The sequence below is a fragment of the Leptosomus discolor genome, chromosome 1 (assembly GCF_034619465.1).
Source record: "Leptosomus discolor isolate bLepDis1 chromosome 1, bLepDis1.hap2, whole genome shotgun sequence".
Lineage (NCBI taxonomy): Eukaryota > Metazoa > Chordata > Aves > Leptosomiformes > Leptosomidae > Leptosomus > Leptosomus discolor.
In genome coordinates this window covers 161632766-161655840 of record NC_141391.1, presented here as the reverse complement: position 1 = coordinate 161655840, position 23075 = coordinate 161632766, and the positions used below count along the sequence as shown (strand labels likewise).

The 23075-nt window shown below is 53.7% G+C and overlaps 1 protein-coding gene across 1 annotated transcript; it reads left to right on the top strand.

Annotated features, from left to right (window-relative positions):
* Positions 1–6164: 6164 nt before the first annotated feature.
* On the top strand, positions 6165–22157 carry CARD10 (caspase recruitment domain family member 10). The gene is made up of 21 exons (XM_086461666.1): positions 6165–6171; positions 8141–8386; positions 8761–8898; positions 9238–9563; positions 11448–11630; positions 11986–12141; positions 12279–12404; positions 12578–12772; positions 12872–13018; positions 13777–13892; positions 14147–14187; positions 14889–15009; positions 15476–15656; positions 16479–16602; positions 16954–17194; positions 17502–17571; positions 17919–18018; positions 18509–18667; positions 20817–20938; positions 21588–21703; positions 21950–22157. Exons 1-21 carry the CDS (start codon positions 6165–6167, stop codon positions 22155–22157), a joined length of 3123 nt encoding a protein of 1040 aa, XP_086317792.1.
* The last annotated feature ends 918 nt before the right edge of the window (positions 22158–23075 follow it).

The window sequence follows — 23075 nt, the reverse complement described above, 5'->3', positions numbered from 1 at the left end:
ATCTATGCCCCTTCCTTCCCTCCTGTTGAAGCTGCATCAGGGAACAGAGTATTTCTGAAGTGGGCTGAGCAGAGCTCCCAGCTAAGCAGCTAATCTTTTGGTGTCAATTTATTCTTCTGAATTCAGACTGCTCACAGTTAGTTTGCTTATCTATATGATGGCATCTGAGCTGGTGCTGGTGATTCTCACTGTCTCGGTGTCTTCAACTTCAGCTGCCCTGCAAACGCAAGGCGGGGTTTGCCTTCAGGTCTGTCTTAACCCCCATCCTCAGCCAGTCCTCATATGAGATGGTGGAAACATGCTTGATCCGGGCAGCTGGCTAGCTTTGGGCAGAGGACCACTGCTGATCCTGTAGTCCAGTGGAGTTTTTACTTGGAGAAGATGTCTCTTGTCTAGGGGAATCTGACATCCCACAGGGCTAGAGACAAGGCTGGAGCTCTGCTGGAGAGGGAATAGGAGTGTTTTGTTTGCTCCGACTAGGTGTGTGTCCACATAGACGATAAAGGGGTTGGGAGGCTAGGATGGAAAGGGCCTCTTGGTGACTGAGGAGGTCCAGGGGAGGACATCGGTGAGGTGGAGAGAAGAAGGTAACTGGTATGCACGGGACTGCAGAGGAATGGCTGGCTGTTATAAAGCTATATAGACATATTGATTTCTGTTCTGCACAGTCCCATCTTCCCTGTCTTCTAATCCGGGTTGACCACCCTTCTCATTTAACCCATTTGCCTTTCTCTGGCTGCAAGTCAGCTACTTGTTTTATTTAGCCAGCCTGGATCTGTGACAGACCTCACTCACTGTGTCACACCTTATGCCCTAGGGAGCAGAAGTGGGACTCAGGGGAGGACAGATAGCCCCTGTGGCTAACAAGGCAGGTATGGGACTGGTGAGAATGCCTGAGTGACACTGAAACCAGCAGTATGAGATATACCTGGAGTGACTGGAGCACTTGTGCCATCCTGCAGGATGGCAGCCAAGTAACAGGGTCTCAGTTCAGAGCATTTGCAGGGCGCTAGCTGGGGACATTGTCATTCTCAAGCCCTTTTTTCCAGGGTAGTGCTGGGGTCACATTGCGATTAATGCTTTGGATGTTGGTTTACGTGCAAGTCTACCCCGAAGTTATGTCCTGAGAGATGGAAAACACTACCTACTGCATATTTCTGTTTGTCGTCCCAGCTTCAAAGGGGCTCCGTGCAGCACCCAATAGCTGGCTGAGATTGACGTGGTCACATTGACCTCTGGTGGCTGCAGCCTTAGCGTGCAAGGAAAGCACCAAGGAAAAGCGGGTGGGTTTGGTGAGCTGTTGCCTGTTGCAATTAAAATGCAGTTGGATATGTTCCTTCTCTGGGCTCCATCCCCCATCGCCTTGCGTCTTGGACAGTCATTTCTTTTCTGCCTGAAGCAGGTGTGATCTACCCCGTTTGTGTGTACATCTTCAGTCTATGTGATTCTCCTCCCTTAGAAGCAAACTCTGTTTGCAGACACACCAGTAAAAAACAAAGGTGGATCCTTCGTTGGAGAGCTGAATTCACTCCCAGTTTCTAAACAGAGTGGGGAGAGCAGATGCTGCTCCTCTGAATTCACTGTAACCTCTGTACAGTCGGTGTTTGGACCCTTCTTACACAGGGGAGGGCAGACTTTAATGGTCCTCTTGAAAAGTCTGATGCAGCCAACCAGGTTGAATTCACAATGCGCAGCGAGATAGACTCTCAGTTGGCGCATTTTCTGGAGAGAGAGGAAAAAGAAAAAGCTGGGACTGATCCCGCAGAGATAATGCTTTAAGAACAAGGCAACTGCGAGCAAGGCTGAGGTGGGAGCCAAGCATGTGATTTCCAGGCTCAGCCCTGTTGAGGTGGAGCCCCTTTCCCAGGGGCAGCTGGGCAATTTTAGAGTGAGGAAGCCCATCCCAGTGACTTGAATCCCATCAGCCTGGTCTAATTCAGGCCTTCCTTGCCAGCCTGCACACCTTGGTGCCCTAATGAGGATGGAGATGTGTTGCCAATACCTTACCAAAAGGCTCCCACACACTTTTGCCTCCTGTAGCTCCAGGCAATGGGTGTGTGTGTGAGGGGGAGGAATGCTGAAGGAAATATTTGCTTGTTTTGCTATCTCCACACACAGATACATGCATTTCCTTCCTGCCATGAAGGCTGCTAGTCCCTTTTGGCAGGGGGGGCCCTTGTTCCTCCTCTTCTGCAGTCACCACGACCAGAGTGGAGTGAAGGGAACAAAGAGGAAGGGTGCTGGGGCAGTCTTGTATCTGCTATGAAAAGCATCGGGGAGATGAGCAGGTAGTCAAAGTCCTTGCGAAGGTTGTTAATATAAACACTGAGTTTGATGAGTGTCATTAGGAAAATAAAAGTGGTTTTTTTTTAATGTATGTGTTACCTAATCCAGTGTGAACCAGTGTATGAGCTGACTAGATCAGGCTGGATTCGATAATTCTGTTTCACAACCTCTTTTGCATTTTCAGCGTTTGTTTTTGTTCCACACAGGAACAAAAACTGCAGAGAGTTTTTTCACGACACCAAATCATGTTGGGACAGCTATTGCAGGGCGGAAGTTATTATTAGGGAGGTTATTTCAAACTCTCTTCCTCTATCTGACTAGGGAGACTGCCCTGGACCTTAGCAAACCTCCCCACTAAAACTTCATTGGGAGCTGTAGGTCTTTGCAAATCACTGGGCTGCGAGAAAAATAGCATATTTTGACTGGAAAAAAAAGGATCAAGCAAGAAACATATTATTGAAGACATTCTGACCAGCTCACATTACGGACACTGTGTGGGTAGGAGGTTTCAGGGCAGGTTTGTAAAGATACCATGCTTCCCAAAACACAGGGTAGGACTTTACAAAGCATCTAAGCCCACCATCTGTAACCGCAGCTTGAGCCTTATACTGTCGTCGTTTTAGCCACACAATCAGGAACTTAATGAATTTCTTCCATGCCTCAAACCTTCCTAAAGCTATTTCCAGGAGGGGGCAAATGATGCAGTGCTGTGGCAGACCCAGCCCTGCTCCCCACAGCACGGGCTTGCTCACCTCTGAAGGGATCCCACTGACCTCTCAGTGCCGTCAATTGGTCCCACACCTCAAAGTCATACAGAAGACCCAGCTGCTTGTCATGCTCTGTGGGCCATGTGTGCTAAGCCCTTCCTCTGGCAGTGGAAACAACATGTGGCTCACCATTTGCTGGCTTGTCATAGATTTCCTGTGTGAGACAGTATGGCTTGGAAAGTTTTACCAGTGCGACTATATTGGTTAGGATTTGAAAAAAACCCCAAACCCCAACAACCCAAGCAGCAGCCCAACACAGAAAAAAAACACCCAGACACCCCAATGTCATTCCTAGTGTGAACTCAAGTGTGGCGGCACAAAAGTAGCTGCTACTTGTAAAGCTATTTTGGAAATGTAATACCTGGCTGGGAGCATGTGTGGTCTGGTGGGACCATGCATCTCAGATGAACTGGGAGTGTCTTGTACAACTGCAGCTTCCCTTCAAAGGGCAAGCTCTGTGCCTCCAAACCCTGGCCAAAACACAGGAATGGATCATATCCTTCCTCTTAGAAACTGCCTATCTGATCTGTTGGGATCGGCTGCCCAGCCCAGAGCCTTCAGGGGTGGTCTGCTTGCTCCTGAGGTATCTGCTGACACCGTCCATGAATGAGTGGCTGATGGTGCTTGATGTGGGACCAGCTCTGTCTGATGTCTGTGGGCTCTGAGTCACAAAGCACCGCAGCCATTGCCCATGGGGTCAGGGCGGGTGGAGGGAGAGGTTTCCTTGACATCAGCCTTGAGTTCATCTCTGGCTGAATGAGAGAAACTAACCCTTGTTTTGGGGCTTTTATGTGAAGATCTTATCTTCTGTCACCACATAATACCCTGTTCAGGAAATCTTTTCAGTAGAGACAGAGAGAGAGAGAGAGACCTGGGTTGTTTGCAAGAGAATAACTAGCAGGCAAAAGTTTACATAGGTTGAGTCAGAACTGGTTCCCTGCAGGCAGCCTTGCTTGTACTTGCTTTTGATCACCCAGCTGGACACCTCTGGCTGCAGGTAAGGGCTAGAGACTGGAGCTGTGCTCTGCTGCTGGTGGTCCTGGGTCAGCACGCAACCTTTGCGGGGGAGCTGTGCAGTGCTGGGCTTGCAAGGGAGGGGAAGGCGGCAGTTGGGACCCTTCGCAGGGAGGGTGAGTCAGCAGCAAGTTCATACGCTCGGGGTGTCAACCAGTGCCTGTTGGGACAGATGCCACACGAGAGGAGGTGGTGTTTGCTGAAAGCCCTGTGTGCATGCGTGTGCCTGGTGTTTGCTCAATACCTGTGTGTATTTTGCAACAAAAAGGCTATGTATCTGTGTGATGCTCTGTGCATAACACAGGTACGGTCTCAATTCCCAGATGGTGGTTGTGCTTGATCTTGAAAAGAACATAGCAGCGTGGGGAAAGGGTCTTGCTAAAGCCTCCCTTTCCTCAAACCACCTTGCTGAAGCTGGTGCAGGAGCGCTGTGAGGACCAGAGGGTATGTGTCTGCCATTGGCCCTTCACTGAAGGAGAAAAAAATGAAGACGTTCATTTTAGGTGCAGCTGGAATTCTTCAGGGCAGAGCACCCAGTTCATACCTCAAGATTGTTTCATACTCCCCCTACTTTGGTTTCTTCACTTATCTGAGGGAGGTTTCCATGCAGAGGTGGGGTCTAGAAGCTGCAGTGGTGGGATGCTGAGGGTATCTCCCTTTCAGGAATGTATTGGCAGGGGCAGGAGCAATGTAGGGCTCTTCATGTTGTGTCCAGAGCCATGGAGGGATGCACAGCACTGCTCTGGACTACCCTGTGGGCTGACCCTGAGGCTGGGGGGAATCAGGTGAACTCCCGTGTCTTATGAGCTTGATATTGCATGGGGAATCCTTTGCACAGAGCCTGCGCTGTCTATCCTAGCCACTGAGGTCTGAGGTTTGACATGGTTGAGAGTGATGAAATGAGAGTGAAATGAGGTTGCTAAAGAAAATGAAAAAAGCCTTAGCCTTGGAGGGAGAGGCATATGATGTGAGGACCAAACCACGGTGCCCAATTCCGTCTCTCCTAGACCCCTCCTAGTCCCAGCGGTATGCACAGATTTGGGCAACCAGGTACACAGCAGTGGTGGAGGTTACCCTGCGCGGGCTCTTTGGGACGCTGTGTGAACACTCAGATCCACTTCTGGGATTGCTGTGACCACTTGGGCCAGGGGAGGAGGGAAACTTCCCGGCATCTGCCCCTGGCCTGGGGGACTCAGGGCTCGGTCAGGCCGCCTGGTGCAAGCCTCTGCATGCCCTGGGGTACAGCTCAGTCACACTGCCCTGGGGTGCCTCCACGCCCTGCTCCACCCACAGACACTACTGAGGACTGGGGGCCAAAATTAAGCCTGTGGGACCTCTTCTCGGCCTGGATCAAGCTTCTTTCAACCACTTGCATTTTCTCCCCTTTCTGGACCATCCCCCCAATCCAGAACCAGCCCCTACACCTGGAGTGGCCAGGCTACCGTTTCCGGAGGCCACGAACCAAAAAACTTCTTCGTTATGCACCTCTTCTCCGCAGCCAGAGCTGAGGAGGCTACGCCCTGCCAGCAGAGACCCCACCCCGCCCCGTGCCCGGGCAGGGTCCCGGCTGGGAGGCCAAGCCGGGTACTCACTTCCCCCGCCGGTTTGTCGGGAGGTGAAGCCCGGTGCGTTTCGGAAGAGAAGTCGCTGGCGAGCCACATCCTTCCGGAGAGCAGCTCCAGCCCGGGGCTGGGGAGCGGCGGCGGGAGAGAAAGACGGGACATAACGCAGAGAAAAACCCTTCCCCGGCTCGCCCAGGTGAGGAGCAGCCGGAGGATCTCAGAAACCGGGAGAGGCCGGGGCGGTGGTGATGGGGAGGGTGGCGGTGTGTGTGTGTGCCGCCCCCGCCCCGCCGGTGAGTGCCACCGCGATCCCCGGGGGCGGGCAGGGCTGGGTTCTGCATTGCCCAGGGGGGTGCCGGTTCCCTCCCAGCCGGCTGGAGGAGGGAGAGAGGGAGGGAAGGAAGGAAGGAAGGTGGAGCGGGGTGGGGAGAGCGCTTCAGACACACCTGCCGGGGCGGCGAGACAGGCGGCGGCGGCGGCGCGGTGCGGAGCGTGGCGCGGTGCGGAGCGGGGCGCAGCCCGCCCGGCGGCGGGGATGGCGGGTAAGGGGCTACCCCCCCGGCGGGGAGCGGGGGTCGGGCGCTTCCCCCCGCGCCTTGCAAAGCCCTTGGGGGGGGGGGGGTGCGGGAGGGTGCAGCCCTGCTGATGCCCCCCTCTCCCGCGGAGGCTGCTGCCGCGCCCGTCGGCATCGCCCCGGGGCGGCCGGGGGCGTGGGTTTCGCACGGGCTGTGGCGGTGGCGGTGAGTGTTTGTTCCTCTTCTCCTCCTCTTTCCCACCCAACTCCTCAGGGCTGGCCTCCGGCTCGCCGTTCCTCGAAGAGCGCCTTCGGGCTGGCCGAAAAGGGAAACGCTGCCACCCCCCTGACTCCGGAGGGGCCGCGGCGGGCGGAGGGCGGGGGGGCGGTACACGGGGCGGGAGGAGGGGTATCCCGGGCCGGAGAAGGGGTACCGGCTCCCAGACCCCTCCGCCCTCTCTCTCTTTCTCTCTCTCTCTGCCGAGCCTGGCTGCCGAGAAGCTGGTCGCTGCTTGCAGAGCCAGTTTGGTTTTCTTGGAGAAACACTTTGATTTAAAGGCATAAATCTGCTGCCGAGGAGCGGAGCTCAAAACAGTAGCAACCTGCTGTTGGGTCCTCTTTCTGCATACTTGTGTCCCTGTGGCAAGCGTGCCTGTCCCAAATGTGAGATCTTGATCAGCTTCTGCAAGAAACACAGTTTGTTTTCTTTATTCAACCTGGGACAATCCAGATCTGTACCGGTATTTATGCTCCTAAGCCCTTTGGTGCTGGAAATCAGACACTTGATTCTCTTTTGTGGCTTCAACAATTTTCTCTTCCTGTTATTCTTCATCCAGCAAACCCTAAGCCTCCCATATTCCTGCTTGGAAGATTAACTTCTGCACAGCTCTCTCATCCATCCTTCTTGCTGTGCTAGTTGGCTGTCTGAAATTGCACGATATCATTCTCACCATAAGAAAGAAAAAAAAGAAAAAAACAACCCAAAACCCAAAGAAAAGAAGAAAGAGTGGGAGATTGCCTTCCTTCTGCCTCCATGCAACATGAACCTATACACTGCCCCTGGGGATGTTTGTGTGGCTGGGGTAGGAAAGCTAGACTTGGTGCTAGCACTAGAGCGGCAGGTAACAGTGTGCGCTGGGGAGGAGAGATGGCTTCTAGGTGTCAGAAGATATTTGCTGTGCTTTGCCTTGCCAGGTAAAAGGATTTGTGCTGGCTTGTGAAGCGGATTTTACTTCTGAAGTGAAAATAGATAATGCTGGTTGAGTTGGTACACATCTGGGAAGAGAGCTCCTTGCACATACCTGCTCCATCGCAGCTTGTAGGACTTAATGGCAGCTTCACCACTGGTCTAAGAATTTTTGGTCCATTAACAAGAGGAGGTTCCTCTTGCTTTGTTTTGTTGACAGAGGGGTTGCCTTGTTGCTATGTATTTCCAGGGCTCCACAAGTATGTATGGAAGATAAATGGAAGATAAGCTTCTGCAATTCCCCTTTGACTCCAGTACTTGTAGCCAAGGTGCTCCATGGGACAGTGCCCTTGAGAACTTCAGTTTGGTCACTGATGCTTGGGGCATGCACAGGGCAAATGGATCCCCAGGGAAACCCTCCTCTCCAATCCCGGTATGAGAGAGCACATCCCAGGCTGTGAAAACTCTTTGTCCTGAGAGTTTCCTATTCTCAGGGATGGGGAAAAAGGGAAGACATGTGATGGTCAGGGGGATTTAAGATTGTTTCAGGGATGAAGATGACATTCTTCCCTAGACTTCCTACTGTATATACTCCTAACCCCTTTATGCACCACTGCTTTCTGCCTCCTGCATACCTAAGGCCCTGGGTGGACACTAAAGATCCTGCTGGACTGATTTTTATGTAAAACGGCTTCTGATGTATCTGAGTCCCATTTGTAAGACTAACAAATTGTTTGCAGGCTCATACCTTCACTTATGTTCTCCCATGCCTACTCATGCTTTTACTCTGTGTTCCTCCATCATTCCTCAGACCTTCTCTTTCCTTTTATCCTCCCAGCCCTGGAGAATGCCCCTCTCCAAGCCTGCAGCCTCTCGGAGCAGGAGGAGGAAGAAGACACCATCTGGGAGAAGATTGAGAGTGCACGGCACCAGCTAACCCGCTCCCTGAACCCTGCGAAGCTCACCCCGTACCTGCGCCAGTGCCGTGTGATAGACGAGCAGGATGAGGAGGAGGTGCTGAATTCATGCCGATTCCCTTGCAAAAGCAACCAGACAGGTGGGAGAAAGCACAAACTTGCACTTAGATGGGCCTCGTTTGTGGGGGACAACCTGGTTTTGACATGCAATGGTTGCTACCCAGCATGTGGTTTTATGTCCTCCTGGTCCCACCCACTGCAGTGCTACCCCGGCTTTCTCTGAGTTTGTTCTCTGAGATGCTCTGCAGCCAGACCTCCCTCTCATCCTCTGTGGGTCTCCCCCTGAGTGCACACAGATGAGGGCAGTGCTCCCACCCTGTTCCCTCCTCCAGCCATTCCCATTCTTGTGGATGGAAGGAGAACTGGTGGAGATGCTATTTCGTATCGTGAAGCTGGTCTATGCTGTTTTTTGGTTTGCAGGGAAATAATCCTAGCTCTTCATCCCTTCTTCCAGGTTACCTGATGGACATCCTCCGGCGCCGTGGAAAGCGGGGCTATGAAGCCTTCCTGGAATCCTTAGAGTTTTACTACCCAGAGCACTACACGCGGCTAACAGGGAGGGAGCCAGCCCAGCGCTGCTCTATGATCCTGGGTAGGGGCAGGCGCTCCATCCTCCCTTCAGCTGCTGCTTGCATGGGATGGGTCAGAAAATCTGTGCATGTGCATGTGTAAAACCTGGGCTCATGCTGCTGGTGTGTGAGGAACCCTGACAGCTCTGTGCTCTGGATCTGGCAGGAAGGGGGGCAAATGTACAAGTGTGATGGACCGTGGTGCTGTAAGCCTGGGACAAGAAGGGCTGCAAACCCGCAGGAGGGCTTGGCACCCCTTGGTGGAAAACTGACGGGAAGCGTTGGGAAAATCTGCAGGCTGTTTCTTTGGGGGTACCCCTGTCTCAGCAGCCAGGACCAGATTCTGCTTTATCTCCCCCCAGATGAGGAAGGTCCTGAGGGACTAACTCAGTTCCTGATGATGGAGGTGAAGAAGGTGAGGGCTCAGCGGAAAGAGCACTTGCTGAAGGAACACCAGCTCCAGGCAAAAAACCAGGCATTGGAGCAAGAGCAGGCACGGCTGGAGCAGCAGCTGCAGGAGCTCCTGAAGGTGCAGGAGCGTTGCCAGCGGCTGAGAGAGGAGTGGGACACCAACAGCGTGGAGCTGCTGAGGCTGAAGGATGAGAACTACATGATGGCCATGCGCTATGCGCAGCTCTGTGAGGAGAAGAACATGGCTGTGCTGCGGAGCAGGGACCTGCAGCTGGTGGTACAGCCCCAGGGAGCGCGAGGGTTGGCTGTGGGAGGCAGTGGGGGTCTGATGGCCGAGAGGGGGTGACACATGGATGTCTGTGCGGGGTGGCTCCTCAGCGTGAAGGAGCTGATGGCATGCAGGATGTGTGTTGGGGCGCATGCCCCTGCTTTTGAGGCTGAGTTGTGGGCATGGCACAGGAGACTTGCTTGGAGGGCATCACTTAGAGAGCTGGAGATGCATCACCTAGAGGAACCAGAACCAACTCCTCAGAGGAGCTGCCAGGGTGATGCCTTCACTGGCATCTCTCGGCTCTCAGCCTGGGCGTTGGTACCATGAGATGCCCTGTCTGCTTCTGCACCCGCTTGCTGCCCTGTGCTGCCTGCTTTGCTGATGGGTGCCTGCACTGTGTCCAGGCAGCACAGGCAGGCAGCAGGCAACTGATTCTGTCAAGCTGTGTGTTTATATTTACTTCTTCTCTGGGAAAGGACTTGCATTTTCCTCTTTCAAGTGAGGATGGTGGCTGTGCAGCCACCCACACACGGGGCGCTGGGTGATTGCTGCCTGGAGCTGCCCAGCCCGCCTTGCTGCTCATAGGAGCGTTTTGGCCTAGACTCCATCCCCCTCCCTCGCCACTCCCCACTGCCTCCTCATCTCTCTCATGATGTTTGGGAGACTCATGCCCCGCATACCTGAAGGAATTCGTGACACTGCACTCCGGCTGCCAAGCTCTCACCTCCAGCAAACATGCGCCCGTTTCCTGCCTGGGCAAGGACAGCCCTACCTTGAACCTATTAATAACCCAGTTTCCTCCGTGCTCTGCTGCCTCCTGGCATTCCCCCTACCAGTCTGGGCTTGGACCTCTCGCACAGCCCCACGTTTACCTTTCATTCCTCATCCTGCTCTGCCAGCACTGGGATCCTCCCCTGCCTTTTATCCTGTATTCCTGCCAATGCCAGCACCGCTGGGTCTACTCTTCGCAGGGAGACGAATCGCTTATGGGAGGCTGTGGGGTGAAGAAATCCCCTTGGAAGCATGATAGGCCACCAGGTCCCAGCCTGCCTTCCCCTGCTGACTGCAGGGTCCAGAAGTGACTGGTTCCCAAAAGTCATTCTAGGTCTTTTGGGTAGATTTGCAGAAGTAATCCAGTTCCTGAGTCATTCCTTGGAAATTTTGGCAGTGCTGCTTAAAGTTCAGTGGCTTTGATAGGTTTCTTCTGCCCCGTTTGCTCTTAAAAGCCTTACCTGGTTGTGAAACTCTAACCTCACTCTGGTTCTCTGATCAACCTCGTCAGTCGTTACAGGTCTGTGAGGACCTCCATTACTCCTGAAAGTAACCGATCCCGCCTGTCTTCAGTGACATGTTGGTGGAGGAGTGAGAGAGCAGGCCAGGGTGTGATGATGCTGTGGTGGTACCCTGCAGCCTCCAGCAGCTTGAGCCTCAAATGCTTCCCAGGCCAGAGGTGGCCTCCACACACTGACTAGCCTCCAGTGGATTTTTCTGCTGCAAATTTGTTTCTCAGCTGTTCTAGGAGCCGGGAAGCCTTTGAGATACTCACAGCTGCTGGCCCTGGCAGCGCACCAGAGCTCCCTGGTCCACCCACAGCCCAGGCCAGCTGCACTGGGAGTGCCCCAAGATAGCAAGAAAGTTGTTGCACCGAGAGAGGATCCTGAGACTGAATGCTGTTATGCAAGTGCATCTTCCTCCTTTGCCCTGCAGGGAAAAGCTTTTGTGTGCAGCTGTGCTAACCTTGGTGGGATACTCCTTTTCATGGTTGCCCAGTCCCCACTTTCCTCACCTCCAGACCATTTTTCTGCCCAATGTCCTCTCTGCTTCACTCTCCCACTAAGGCAGAGGTGCAGGGCCATGTGTGTCAGAGTGTGTGTCTTCCCTGGGTTGCAGGTGGACCAGCTGAAATGCAAAGTGACCACCCTAGAGGAGGAGTGCAGCCTGCTGCGGAGACAGGCATCTGCGCCACCTCAGCGAGAGCCGGAGGAGCGAGGCCACCCTGATGCCATGTCTGAGCTGTGGGCTGAGAACCAGCGGCTCATGGCATCGCTGCAGGAGCTGCAGGGCATGTTGCAGGTACCTGGCGGGGCGGGCTCCAGGTCAGCTCCTTTCCTGGGTCACCCCCCAGCGCTGGTTACACGGGCACTGGAAAGATGGGGGGAGATCGCTGTCCTGAGCTGGCCTGTCCCTTCCTCTGAGCATATCGCTTGGCTGTGGTGGCTGACATTGCTTCAGGATCTGGGTATTGATGGGTCCTTGTTTCTAGCTCTGTGATTCTAAGATGTGCTCACAAGTGTGGCTTTGTTCCTTGGAGTGCACAGTAGTTAATGCAGAAGTGATGATGGCAGTCGTACCAGTCTGCCTGTCACTGCCCTGGTCTGGTGCTCCCTCAGTGCTTGTTGTGCAGTGACAGTACCCTCTCGCCTCCTAGACACCTGGCGAGGGCCCGGTGCCAGGCTCTGAGCAGATCCTGCTGGACATCCTGGAGCATGACTGGAAGGAAGCCCAAGACGACCGGCAGGATCTCTGCCAGAAACTCAACTCCCTGCAGAATGAGCTGCAGTGGGCCGAAGAGCTGAGGGATAAGGTAGAGCATCCATCGCCACCCCCATCGCTGTCCCTGACCCTGTACACTGAGCAGGGCCTGGAAGAGAGGCGAGGGAGGGGTCTAGGAAGCCACAGTCACTTCCAGGAGGGCTAATGCTCACTGCTTGCTGTTGCCAGTACCTCCAGGAGGTGGAAGATCTGCAGCTGAAATACCGGACGCTGCAGAAGGACTGTGATCTCTACAAGCATCGTATGAACACAGTGCTGCTGCAGCTGGAGGAAATTGAAAAAGAGCGGGACCAGGTAAATTAGTCTCCTTCCTGGCTCGCCACCTCCTAGCAGGACAAGGGCTTTTGTCTCTGCTCTGGATGCCCTCTCCTTCCCCAGTGGATCTCCTCCATCTATGCCAGGGTGGGAGGTGGGGATTAGTAGTGTAGTTCTCTGCCTTTTCTAACTCTCATCCTGGCTCCTTGCAGGCAATCCAGAGCCGTGATGGGGTGCAGCTGCAGTACTCCCAGAGCCTGATTGAGAAGGACCAGTACCGCAAACGTGTGCGGGCCCTGGAGGAGGAGCGGGATGAGCTCCTAAGCAAGCTGAGCCAGGCAGAAGGGCTGAACAGCACGCTGGAGGCACAGCTGCAGCGGTGCCAAGGCAGGCGCAGCCTGAGCAAGGTGAGGGTGGCTAGAAAAGAAGGGGGAACAGAGAAGGCAGAGGGGTCAGGACTGATTTCTGAGGGACACAATGGGATGATGGAGTGCCTTCTCTCCCAGATGTGCAGCTCTTCCTACTCCCTCTGCTCCAACCTCAGCAGCACCTGGAGCCTCGTAGACAACCCTACCAGCTTTACGACTGGATTTGTGGATGCATTGGGGGTTTCTGTTACCCCGTTCCCAGGGGATTCGGCCATTCAGAGCATGGTGAGCGCTTGACCAGGAGAGGGCAGTGGGGACCCACCCTGCTCAGGAAGGGCACAGAGGCATTGGAGCAGGTTCATTATGGGGCTATGACTTGGTGGAAGACTGGGCAGGGGGTGGTGTGTAAGGTGGGAGCAGATCACAGGTGCAAAGCTTTGTTCTCTCAGTCTCTGACAAACTGGCCAATGCTGCACCAAAGTGTGCAGTGCTCAGCTAGGTGGGAAAGAGGAGGAAGTGAAACTCCCTTTATCCCATATGACACCCTAGAAATCAACAGCCTCATGTAAGATGTTGTCCTCCCCAAAAAGCTGTTTAATCTACACATGCTGGGGGATAAATCCTAGCTCTTTTGAATCCTGTAGCAGCATGGTATTGTTTTTAAGGGAGTCAGGTTCTTTCCTTTGACTCTTTGAACTCTCATCCTAGAGCACCCTAAAATGGGCAGTCCCACAGTTTACTCGCACCTCTGGATGTGCGGTGGCTAAAAGTGAGATATAAGGATAAGGTCAGATATTCACTTCATCTGCTACTACTCCCACAGTTGGTACATTGCAAGAAGATGGGGATGCAGTGTCATGCATCTCCATCTGTGCTCTCTCCTTGGGAAAACAAAAGGTGCCTCTGGGTGTTTGGAGGGATGTGGATAGTCCCTGAAGAGGCATATAGTACCTCAGGGGCTGTTTGCAGCCTTGCCCAAAGGGAGGGGAGAGGTGGTGCTGGGTATTGGTGTTAGCAGGCATTTGTCTTTGACTCTGCCCAAGGAGGTGACTCTCGACAGTGAGAAGGATATCAACCGCCTTTCTACCTTCCCCTTCCCCCCTTGCATCGGCTCCATCCTCCGTCGTCAGCGGGAAGATAGGTGCATGCCCTACAAAAGGTGATTGCTGGGGCCTGCTTGAGTCTGTGTCACCTCTGTGGAGCTTGTGGGGGTCCAGGGAGAGCAGGCTGGCAGAGGAGGAGAGAACCTGGCGTGGGGACTGAGGGTGGGAAGGCTGGCTGGGAGCTGCGTGCTGGCTGGTGGAGTGTTTCTTGGGGGTGGGGGAAGGCTGTGGGGATGGGGTTGAGAATGGGATGGAAAAGGGCTTTGGAAAAGCTACTGCCTCACATCTCCCCTTTGTGTCTCCTTTGTAGCTTGTCCTGTGGCTCCTTTAGCAGCATTGAAGATGCAACAGGTACCAGGGTGAGGGCTTTCCCCAAAGGGCTTAGCTAAAAAGAACTGGTGGCTGTGGGGAGAGGGGTTGGACAACTGACCCTCCCTCATGCCTTTGGTTTGTGTAGCTCCCTATGAGGGCTCTGCACCCATAGCAGGGTGCTGTGGACCCACATGTGCCCCCCATGCCTTGCCAAGCACAGCAGCTGGAAAAGCTGGCTTTTCCTCTGCAGGACAGGTAGCTATTCACATCAGCTCTGTTTAATCCATGGAGAGCTGTGCTGGTGGAGAACTTGATGTGGGGTTGGGGGAGTAGGTAATGGAAGAGAGAAATGTCTTTGCCCTGGGGTGTTATTGGGTATTCCCTTCATCTGCTGTTACCTGGGTGATGGGTTGTAAATCTCCTGGAGTGGAGCTCCTGGTGCTAGCAGGTCCTATGGTGGATGCTGGTGGCTGATCTCTGGGCACATCCAAGTGGCTGCAGCTGCCTTGTGACCAAAATGCTGATGAAGGGAGTGAAGATTTGATTGTTCTCAGGAGACATGGGAAACCCTTTCCAGGAGGGTGACAGTTTAAAGCCTCCCTGCAGCCTCAATTTCCCAGTATGATGCTAGAAAATGCCTAGGAGGGGGTGACAGACCTTTGCCACCCTGAGAACGTGAGTTCCCTGCAGAGCTCGGAAAGGTGATGTGCCCCCTTTCTCCCTCTTGCTCTCTTTCCTAGGCAGTGGTTTTGCTAGTGCCTCGCTTGGGGCCTTCTCCTCTTCTTCCAGCAGCACCTACGCCAGGGTGAAGTCAGAGATCTGCTTGTCCACGCTTCCCAGCCGTGAGAAAGTCACGAGGAGGTGACTGCTGCTCTCTGAGCTTGCTGCCTGGGGGGCTGTTTCGTGGTGCTAGGGGACAATGCTTGCGAGACCCTTCTTTTCTGCCTCCCCCCTTGAGGGTTCTTTCTTGCTAGTAGGGGAGGAGAGAAATGAAGATCCTATAGTCCTTGCTTCCTAGCAGGACTCCAAGTTTTTGTGCTGTCCCATTTGTTATGGCAGGGGTGGGGGTGTTGCACTGGGCTGGACACACACTGGTTTAGGTAGGGACAGGGCTGGGGGAGCCCAGCTTGGCTTTGGCATTGGGGCTGGTGGGATTGAAGGGGCTGTGGGGGTTCGTAAGCTCTGTGTGTGTGCCCTGGGGATGGCTGTGAATCATGAGCTCTGTACCACGGTTCTCAGTACAATAGCTGAGCACAAGGCATGGGGGACTGGTTTTTAGAAAAGGCAGCAAACTTCTGTTGCTGGACTTGGTGTTTCTCCTTGCCAGGTCACTGGTGGTACAGCTCACTAGCATGGGTCACTCCAGCAACCCCTCACCTCAGGAGAAGAGGCTCGGAGCAGATATCTCCATCCTTGGAGGGAACAAGACAGGGATTTATGTCCAGTGGGTCAAGCCAGGCTCACAGGTTGAAGATGCAGGAGTCAGGGAAGGGTGCCGGCTCATTGAGGTGAGTCTGGGAATGGGCTCACCTTATGGGTTTGCAAGGCACCTGGGATGATGCAAGGACAGTGGAGCGATCCCCAGTGCAAGCTGACCTCTACTCAGCTTGAAGTCCACTTCCATTTCTCTTGTTTCCCAGGACTTCTCCCCGCCTAGAGCATCATGCAGCATGAACACCCATTCAAGTCTCATGGCACTTGAGTGTACCTGTGCATGTAGAAATGCTGAGACCTTCTGAAACACTTCCTTCAGCTGTGGGAGGGAGAAACAAAAAGCAGTCACCCAATTAAGATGGCAGTATGGCTATATGTCCCCAGAGTTGTCTGTCACCATGTAGTATTTCAGAGCAGTTTACATCCTGCATCCCACACATGCCTATTGCAAAGCAATCAATTCTGGAGCAAGATTTCTAAGGCCTTCATGACCCTTCAGAGCTATAGAGAATAATTGCTTCGAAGAAAGCTCCTGGAGGGAGGGAAGGGCATTTGTTTTGGCAAGAATGACACCGCTTGAAATACAGCTATGCTGCTTGAATTAATATCCCACCTGTAACTGAAAATAAACCAGCTCTCCTGCTCCCACGCGCATTCATGCACACAATTTGCTTTCACAGCAGCCCAGCATCTGAACTGGGTGGTGGCTGGCAGCAGGTATTTCAGAGGCAGAGGAGGGAACCAGAGGCAGACTGAGGATTCTTTGTCCTCAGGCAGAGCTTTCCCCAGGCCTGCCTTGCTTTGTGGCTTTTCTTGTGTTACCCTGATGGGTGAGGGAGCTTGCGGGGAGCCTGCTCTTCCAGCCCTTAGGTCTAACGGCATTGGGTCCTTGCTAGCTGAGGGTGCCATCACTGAAGGAAGAGGTGCTTTCCCTGGAGAACTGCACGCGGGAGGTCGCCTACCTGAGCCTGCTGCATTGGGATGAGCCCTCTAGTCTCATCTTTCAGCTGGACCTGGAAGGTAAGGCCCTGGCAGCTGGGTCTCCTTTGAGCTTGAGCTCTCTGCCTCCCTTTCCAGACTCTCCACCCAGCCCTGGAGGTAAATCTGTTATTCTCTCTCCTCTCCTGTTTGGTCCTAGGCCACCATGTCTGACACAGGGGTTGGCCGTAGTTCCGGTAGCTTTCCCTGTCTGGTGTGACTTGTGCATCCTCTGAGTTACAGGATGGAGGTACAGACCTTCTGTCTGTTTGCCTCCTCTGCACCCCCTACCCCAATCTGTAGCATCACAGCTGTGCTGGGGACTTGGCTATCTTATCAGTGACGGTTGTCTTCTGTATCCCCACCTGTGGTGACCTATATCTCCTGCCCCAGGATACCAGCCTCTGCGGGAAGCCCTGGAAGAAGGGAAGAAGTTTTCTGGAGACTCGTTCTATGTACGCACCAACCTGTCCCTCCTGGAGCTGTCAGACCCTTACGCGCTGTGCGTCAAGTGTCGGGAGATCCTCCACGTCACAGACACCATGCACAAAGGGCGGCTGGAGTGGTACTGCTCCCGCGTCGATCCCTTGACCATGCGGGACCTGGACAAGGGGACAGTGCCCAACTACAGCAGGTAAACAGGGTGAGGAGAAAGGCAGGGGTTAGCTGGGGTACCTGTCCCAATTATCTGTGGTGAGCATCCCCTAGGGGTCCTGAGAGGTGCAGACTGGTGTCTCGATAGCATGGGCTGCCCAAGCCTTGTATGGGGGACCAGTGTGGTAGTGTTTGGGTCGCCTTGAGAGACTTTGGTCTGGGTTGGGTGAGGGCTTTGATATGTCTATGCTTCAGCAGGTCTGTGGGGTTTGGCAAAGAGGATCACAGCAGTCCACGGTTCCTGGGGGCTCTAGAGTTGCTTGAGTGCAAGCTCTCTGTCTTTTCAGGGCTCATCAGCTTTTGAAGATCCAGGAGAAGGGCCAGGTGCCTGCGCAGCAGAGGGGCCACAGAAATAACGTAAGCCAAAGAAGCCAGCAATGAGGGGTGTGTGTATGCCTATGGCCACCCCACCACCTCAGCACACAATCTGACCCACTCTGTTGGTAAACCAACTTGTATAGAGGTGGCAGCTGGGTTAGCAAGTGGAGCAGGGGCTTATAGCCCAGGCAGTGTTACTGCTCTGTGGCTGCTTTCCTACTTCCTTCCCACTGCCCAGACTGAACCTGGCGGGAGGCAGATCCAATCCCATGCTTTTTGTGTGTGCGCTTCACCCCCTTTGCCAGTGGGTGTTCTGCAGCCAGCTCTGTGTGTGTGTGTGTGAAATGGTCTGTGCTCTCAGCCTTATCGCCTCGCTTTCTCCTCAGCTAAAGAAACGAGCCTTGGACCAACTGCGCCTGGTGAAATCCAAACCACAGAGGAGCTCAGAACAGCCCCCTCAGCAGCTGTGGCTGAACCCCTGCTCAGGTGAGCTGTTACCCCTGTGCCTGCTCCATCACCCCTGGAGACCCAGTCATCCCCTGTGGGCACCGAAGGGACACTGACATCTGGGATGCCTCAGTCTCTCTGCCCAGGATCCATCTTATAACTCTACTAATGGGATTTTGGGAAGCCTGTGCATACTTAAAGCCCCTTCTCCTTTTCCATGGTTTTCTGGAGCTTCCCATTGCTTCTGTAGTTCTTGGGGTCATCTAACATTTTGTGGAGAATAAACTGGTGTGTAACTCAAGGGAGTCCCAGGAAATGGACAGGGCGAGATACAGCCAGGGTACCTGCCCATGAGTGAGTGTTGTAACCAGGGTAGGATCTCTCCTGGGACATAGGATGGTTGGTAGGTGCCTCTGTGAGTCAGGATGAGGGGATGGTAGAGGAAGAATGGGATGGTGTGTGGGCCAGTGACAGGCTGGTCTCCCATGTTCTCACCTTTGGCTTTCTCTTCTTCATTCCTGTCTTCCAGGCACGGACATGAACCTGAAGCCTTACAGCCTGGTGCGTCCTGTGGTGGTCAAGACACCCCGTCCTGTGGTGCTGTCACCTAACTGCATTGCACCGCGGCTCATCAGGAACCTGCTGGACTTGCCCACCTCTCGCCTGGACTTCCACGTGTGCCCAGCAGGTAAGCAGCAATGAGTGGTGGACAGTTTTAGGAGCCTGGGGCTGAGTGAAGTAAAGTACGCAAGTCTCCTACTTCAGAGGGCTGCTTTCCTGCTGCTTCTTAGCCATACAGTGTGAAGCTAAGATGTTGTTCAAAGAGGTCACTTCTGTGGTCAGCCCAATTCAGGGAAGAAATTAGTCTTGGAAGTATGAGATGTGGTCTCATGGGACTCTTGAAAAGCACATGAGGTGTCTCTTCAGTGGCTAAGTGTGGGAGTCTCTCAGTCTTCCCAGACAATACCTGTTGACAGGTCACCTTTTTGGGCTGAGTGTCTGCAAGATATTCACCCCTATTTTTAGCTGTGCCCTATCCCTTTGGCCCACAGGGAAGCCAGCCCTCTCTTCTGGTCTCCTGGGGCATGGGGATCCTCTCTTTTCCCTTGAGTGGGTGGCAGTGGCATCGCCTTGCTGCTCTGGGTGGTTCTTCCCAGAGATGAAGCCCTGACTGGGGTGGGATCTGCAGGTTGACTTCATACCGGCTCTTCCTCCACAGGAATAAGAGGATCCAGCCTTAGTGCTGTTGTCCCCTTCCTTCTGCCAGCACCATGAGGCTGATGCGCCGTTGCAAAGGCTGCTGGGGAAAGGGCTTTTCTCCCATAGGGAATTTTCACAGAGGACAACTCCTTCTTTCCTCCTTCCTCCTCCATTCTATATCTCTCTCCTTTCCCTGTGTTTAGAGTTCTCCCTTTGCCAACTTGCAGGACTGGAAAATGAGTCAGTATATTTTTTGGGGGGTGGTGTTGGAGGTAGTGAAAATTCTCAGGTTTTCTGAAGGATGGCTCTGCAAATTTTGGCCCCTGGGCTTCTCAGATGAGTGACTTGGCCATATATCCTGTCGTACTGAGCCCTCTGCAGGGTCCCCCTCACATTGCATGGGGACATACTTTGAAGCCATTACTGCGTCTGGGAATTTACAACTAGGGCAAAAACTCGGTTCTCCCCTGTCAGTTTTGCCTGTTGCAAGGGAAGGAAGGTGATCCGGGAGCCCCAAGCCATTTTTCTTTTCTTCGCTGCCTGTATTTTCCTTTGGAAAACTCCCCAGGCAGTGCAGAGTTAGTATGAGCCAGCTGATCTTCCACAGGAGCCTGCTGCCCCCAAAGGAAACAGATGGCTTTGCAGGATCCAGCTCTGCCTGGGAAGTACCTGTGCCACCAGGCAGAGGTAGCAGAGGATGCCCAGCCAGCCTGCGGCTTGGGAGAGCTGGAGTGTGCTCTGGACCCAGTTCCAAACATGCCTTCTCCTAAATACATTATTTCTATCTTAGGGGTGAGCAGCTCCTAAAAGCCTTGTTAAGTTCCCTGCTGGTGTTTCAGTGGCAGTGTGGGCAGCTGCCTAGGGCAGCATGATCAGCAGGTAAAGGCTGGTGCCTGCTTCAGCCACACTGGGCTGAAGTGTGACACCCCAAGTGAGGTCTCTGTATGTGTGCATTGTATCATCTGTCAAAAGTTACCAAGGGCACCTGGCAGTCATTGCTTTGACCACACCAGACCTTGCTGTCCTGCCAGCTCTGCCCCCAGTTCTGTGTCTCAGCACTACCTTTCTGCTGCTTGGCTGCTGGGTGCTGTCCTTCTGCCTCTGAGCAGAGGGAGGTGGCTCAGGCTGCCACCAAGAAAAGGAGGTTCGACTTGCCCCCCATCTTCCTCCCTCGCCAAGATGCACGCTCCTCTTGCTTCCCCAGCCCTGCCACTCACTGGAGCCATCTATGAGCCCATGTAGCTCACAAATGCTGCGGAAAACCTACCTGGCAAAATAAAGTGATTATTTTTCTGCCATATTCTGTTACAGAGCGGGTGGGACAGTGTGGCAGTGGGGAAGAGGGGATAATGGCTGTGAACTGGCTTAGGCTGCTGCGGTACTGCAACACAAGTGCTGCTCTTGACCCGCAAGGTGTCTTCAGCTCTGATATCTTGCTTGTTCTGTACTCAGAAAGCTGCAGGAGATCCATGCTGATGTGTAATGTTGTATAATTAGGCTCTCTCTCCAGAATCCATAAACACTGAACCCAATAAGCATCAGCGCGGCAGTGAACATGAGGGATCTGAGGTAGAAAGTATGTGCAAGAGGGAGAAGGGGCTGATGTCTCCCTTTTCATATCTCCTCTTGGCTCGCAGAGAAGCTGGCAGAAGGAGATCCCAGTGCGACCCACACTCAGGAGCACCTTGTGTCTAGAACTGCCCCCCAGGACTGGAGGGAGAGCAGGCGAATCCATATGATCCGGGAGGCAATGGAGAAGGTGCTAAGCTGTTTGGTTTGGGGCGGGAGGCCTAGGATGGGGCATCCCATTCAGACTGGAGGAGAGGAGGGGACAGCTGAGCTGGGGAAAATGGAGGGTAATGGTGATAGAGAAGGAGCTGCTTGCTTGGGGGCTGTGTAATTTGGAGGGTGTTTTGGGTCTGGGTGCTGTGGCATTGTGTAGCAGCAGATATGGACTTTTCCCTGTGTCTCTGCTGAGCTCAGGTGAAAGAAATGGCAACTGGGGCTTTGTGGAGGAGGCGGCAGTGGGAAATGTCATATGCAGAAGTGACCTCCCTGCTCTCACATTCCTTGTCTTCACCAAAGTGGTAACAGCTCTGCTAAGGGCAGACAGAGAAATGTGCGGCTGTGGATGACAATGATGACAAAGGGGATGTGAAGATGGGTTGTGGCTGAGCGAGGGGTCCAGTAGGCTCTTGGGTTGGGTTGACAGTGATGGGGTGGGTGACCCTGCACTTTAATCTCTCGCCTTCCATCTTGGCACTGTCCATAAATCCCACATTTAATGGAATTACTATTGGAAAAGCAATGATATTTCACAGTATGGGATTTGATTTAATGTAACTGTCAGGGACTGGGGTTATTTTTTCTCCATTTAAATCAGTAAATCTATTCAATTTCCCTTCCAGAATAAACACTGTCTGCTAGAGCTGGGAGTTCAGAGTGTGAAGGATCTAATTAAAAGCGAAATATACCCCATCGTTATCCATGTCGAGGTCACTGAGAAGAACGTTAGAGAACTCAGGTAAGAAAAGACAGAGTGGCATGGATGAAGGGTATCACGGGAGCAGAGAGAAGCCCTTGTCTCTGTTCAGAGGGAGAGACAAGAATCAGGGTGAGAGCACCGGCTGTGTGTGTGTTGGGGTTGGCCGCTGTGAGGGGAAAAAGGGCAGGAAAATTGTCTTCATGTACATGTGAAGGAATTCCTGGATGTTTTTGCCACCTCATCTCTCTACATCAAGGGTAACGCTCGTCCCTGTGTTTTCCCCAGGAGCTTGCTGGGGAAGGCAGGCCAGCGGGACTCGGAGGTGCTGAAGGTGTGCCGCGCTGCGGAGCAGGCTCTCCACACTCTGCCATGCTCCTGGGCCCGTGTGGAGTCCCGTGCCTGGAGCCACGCCGAGGAGCTGCCCAAGGTGGTTCGGGGATGCATCTTCCAGGAGCAAACTCGCCCACTGTGGATCGAGGAGGGCGATGACTGAGCTGGGGATAGCAGAGCAGGCACTGCCAGCTACCATCCCCAAGAGATGTTCTTGGAGGTCCCTGCCTCCCCGAGTTCCTCCAGGCAGTGTGTCCTTTCTCACTGAGGGGATGGTGGCAGCAAAGGTCCCTAGGGGTAGCCTTTCTGGTCCACTTGAGACCACCAAGAGCTGGGGAGTAACATGTGCTGCCTCCCCCATCTGAGCTTTCTCTGTTTTATTGGAGAGACATCTTCCACCATCATAGTGGAAACCACCCGTGTGGGCTGTTCCCCATCACCTTGGGCTGCCCTTGTCTCTGGTACGTGGTCATATTGCCAGATGGGGAACTGTGTGGGATCAGGCTGTGTAGGAGCATATCTCACACATACTTGAAGCCCGTCTCCCGTCACCTCCATCTCCCCTGCCCTGCAGCACTGTGTGCTCCAGGTCCCCTGCCCCCCCCCCCCCCCCCCCCCCCCCGTCTACCTCGCCTCTGGCCCCACGGCGCAGGGAGCACGGCTTGTGTGCCAATGCCCCACCGTGGCTGGAATGACACTAAACTTGCAACAAACCCTTGTTTTATAGGAGCTGTACTCTTTATTGCTTGTAAATTATTAATGGAACCTTTTATTGGCAAACTGCATATAAAGGAGAATTAAATACCATTCATAATGGGAATGGGTGGCAGGCTATGGGCTTGTGTGTTACTGGGAAGGTTCAGATGATGCACAATAGGGTATTTTTCTCCTCCTTTAGCTGTGACCCAACTGCCCAGACATCCAGGGGAAGGAGGGAGCACTGCTTTTGCTGTTGTAGGCAGCAAGAGTGTGGGAAGAGGACAGGCCGAGCATGCCACAGACCAAGCCCCCTCCCCTTTCTACTTGCCCCTGTTTTTCAGTCCCTTGCCTCTCCTCAGTGCCGATGTTGGTCAGATTGCTT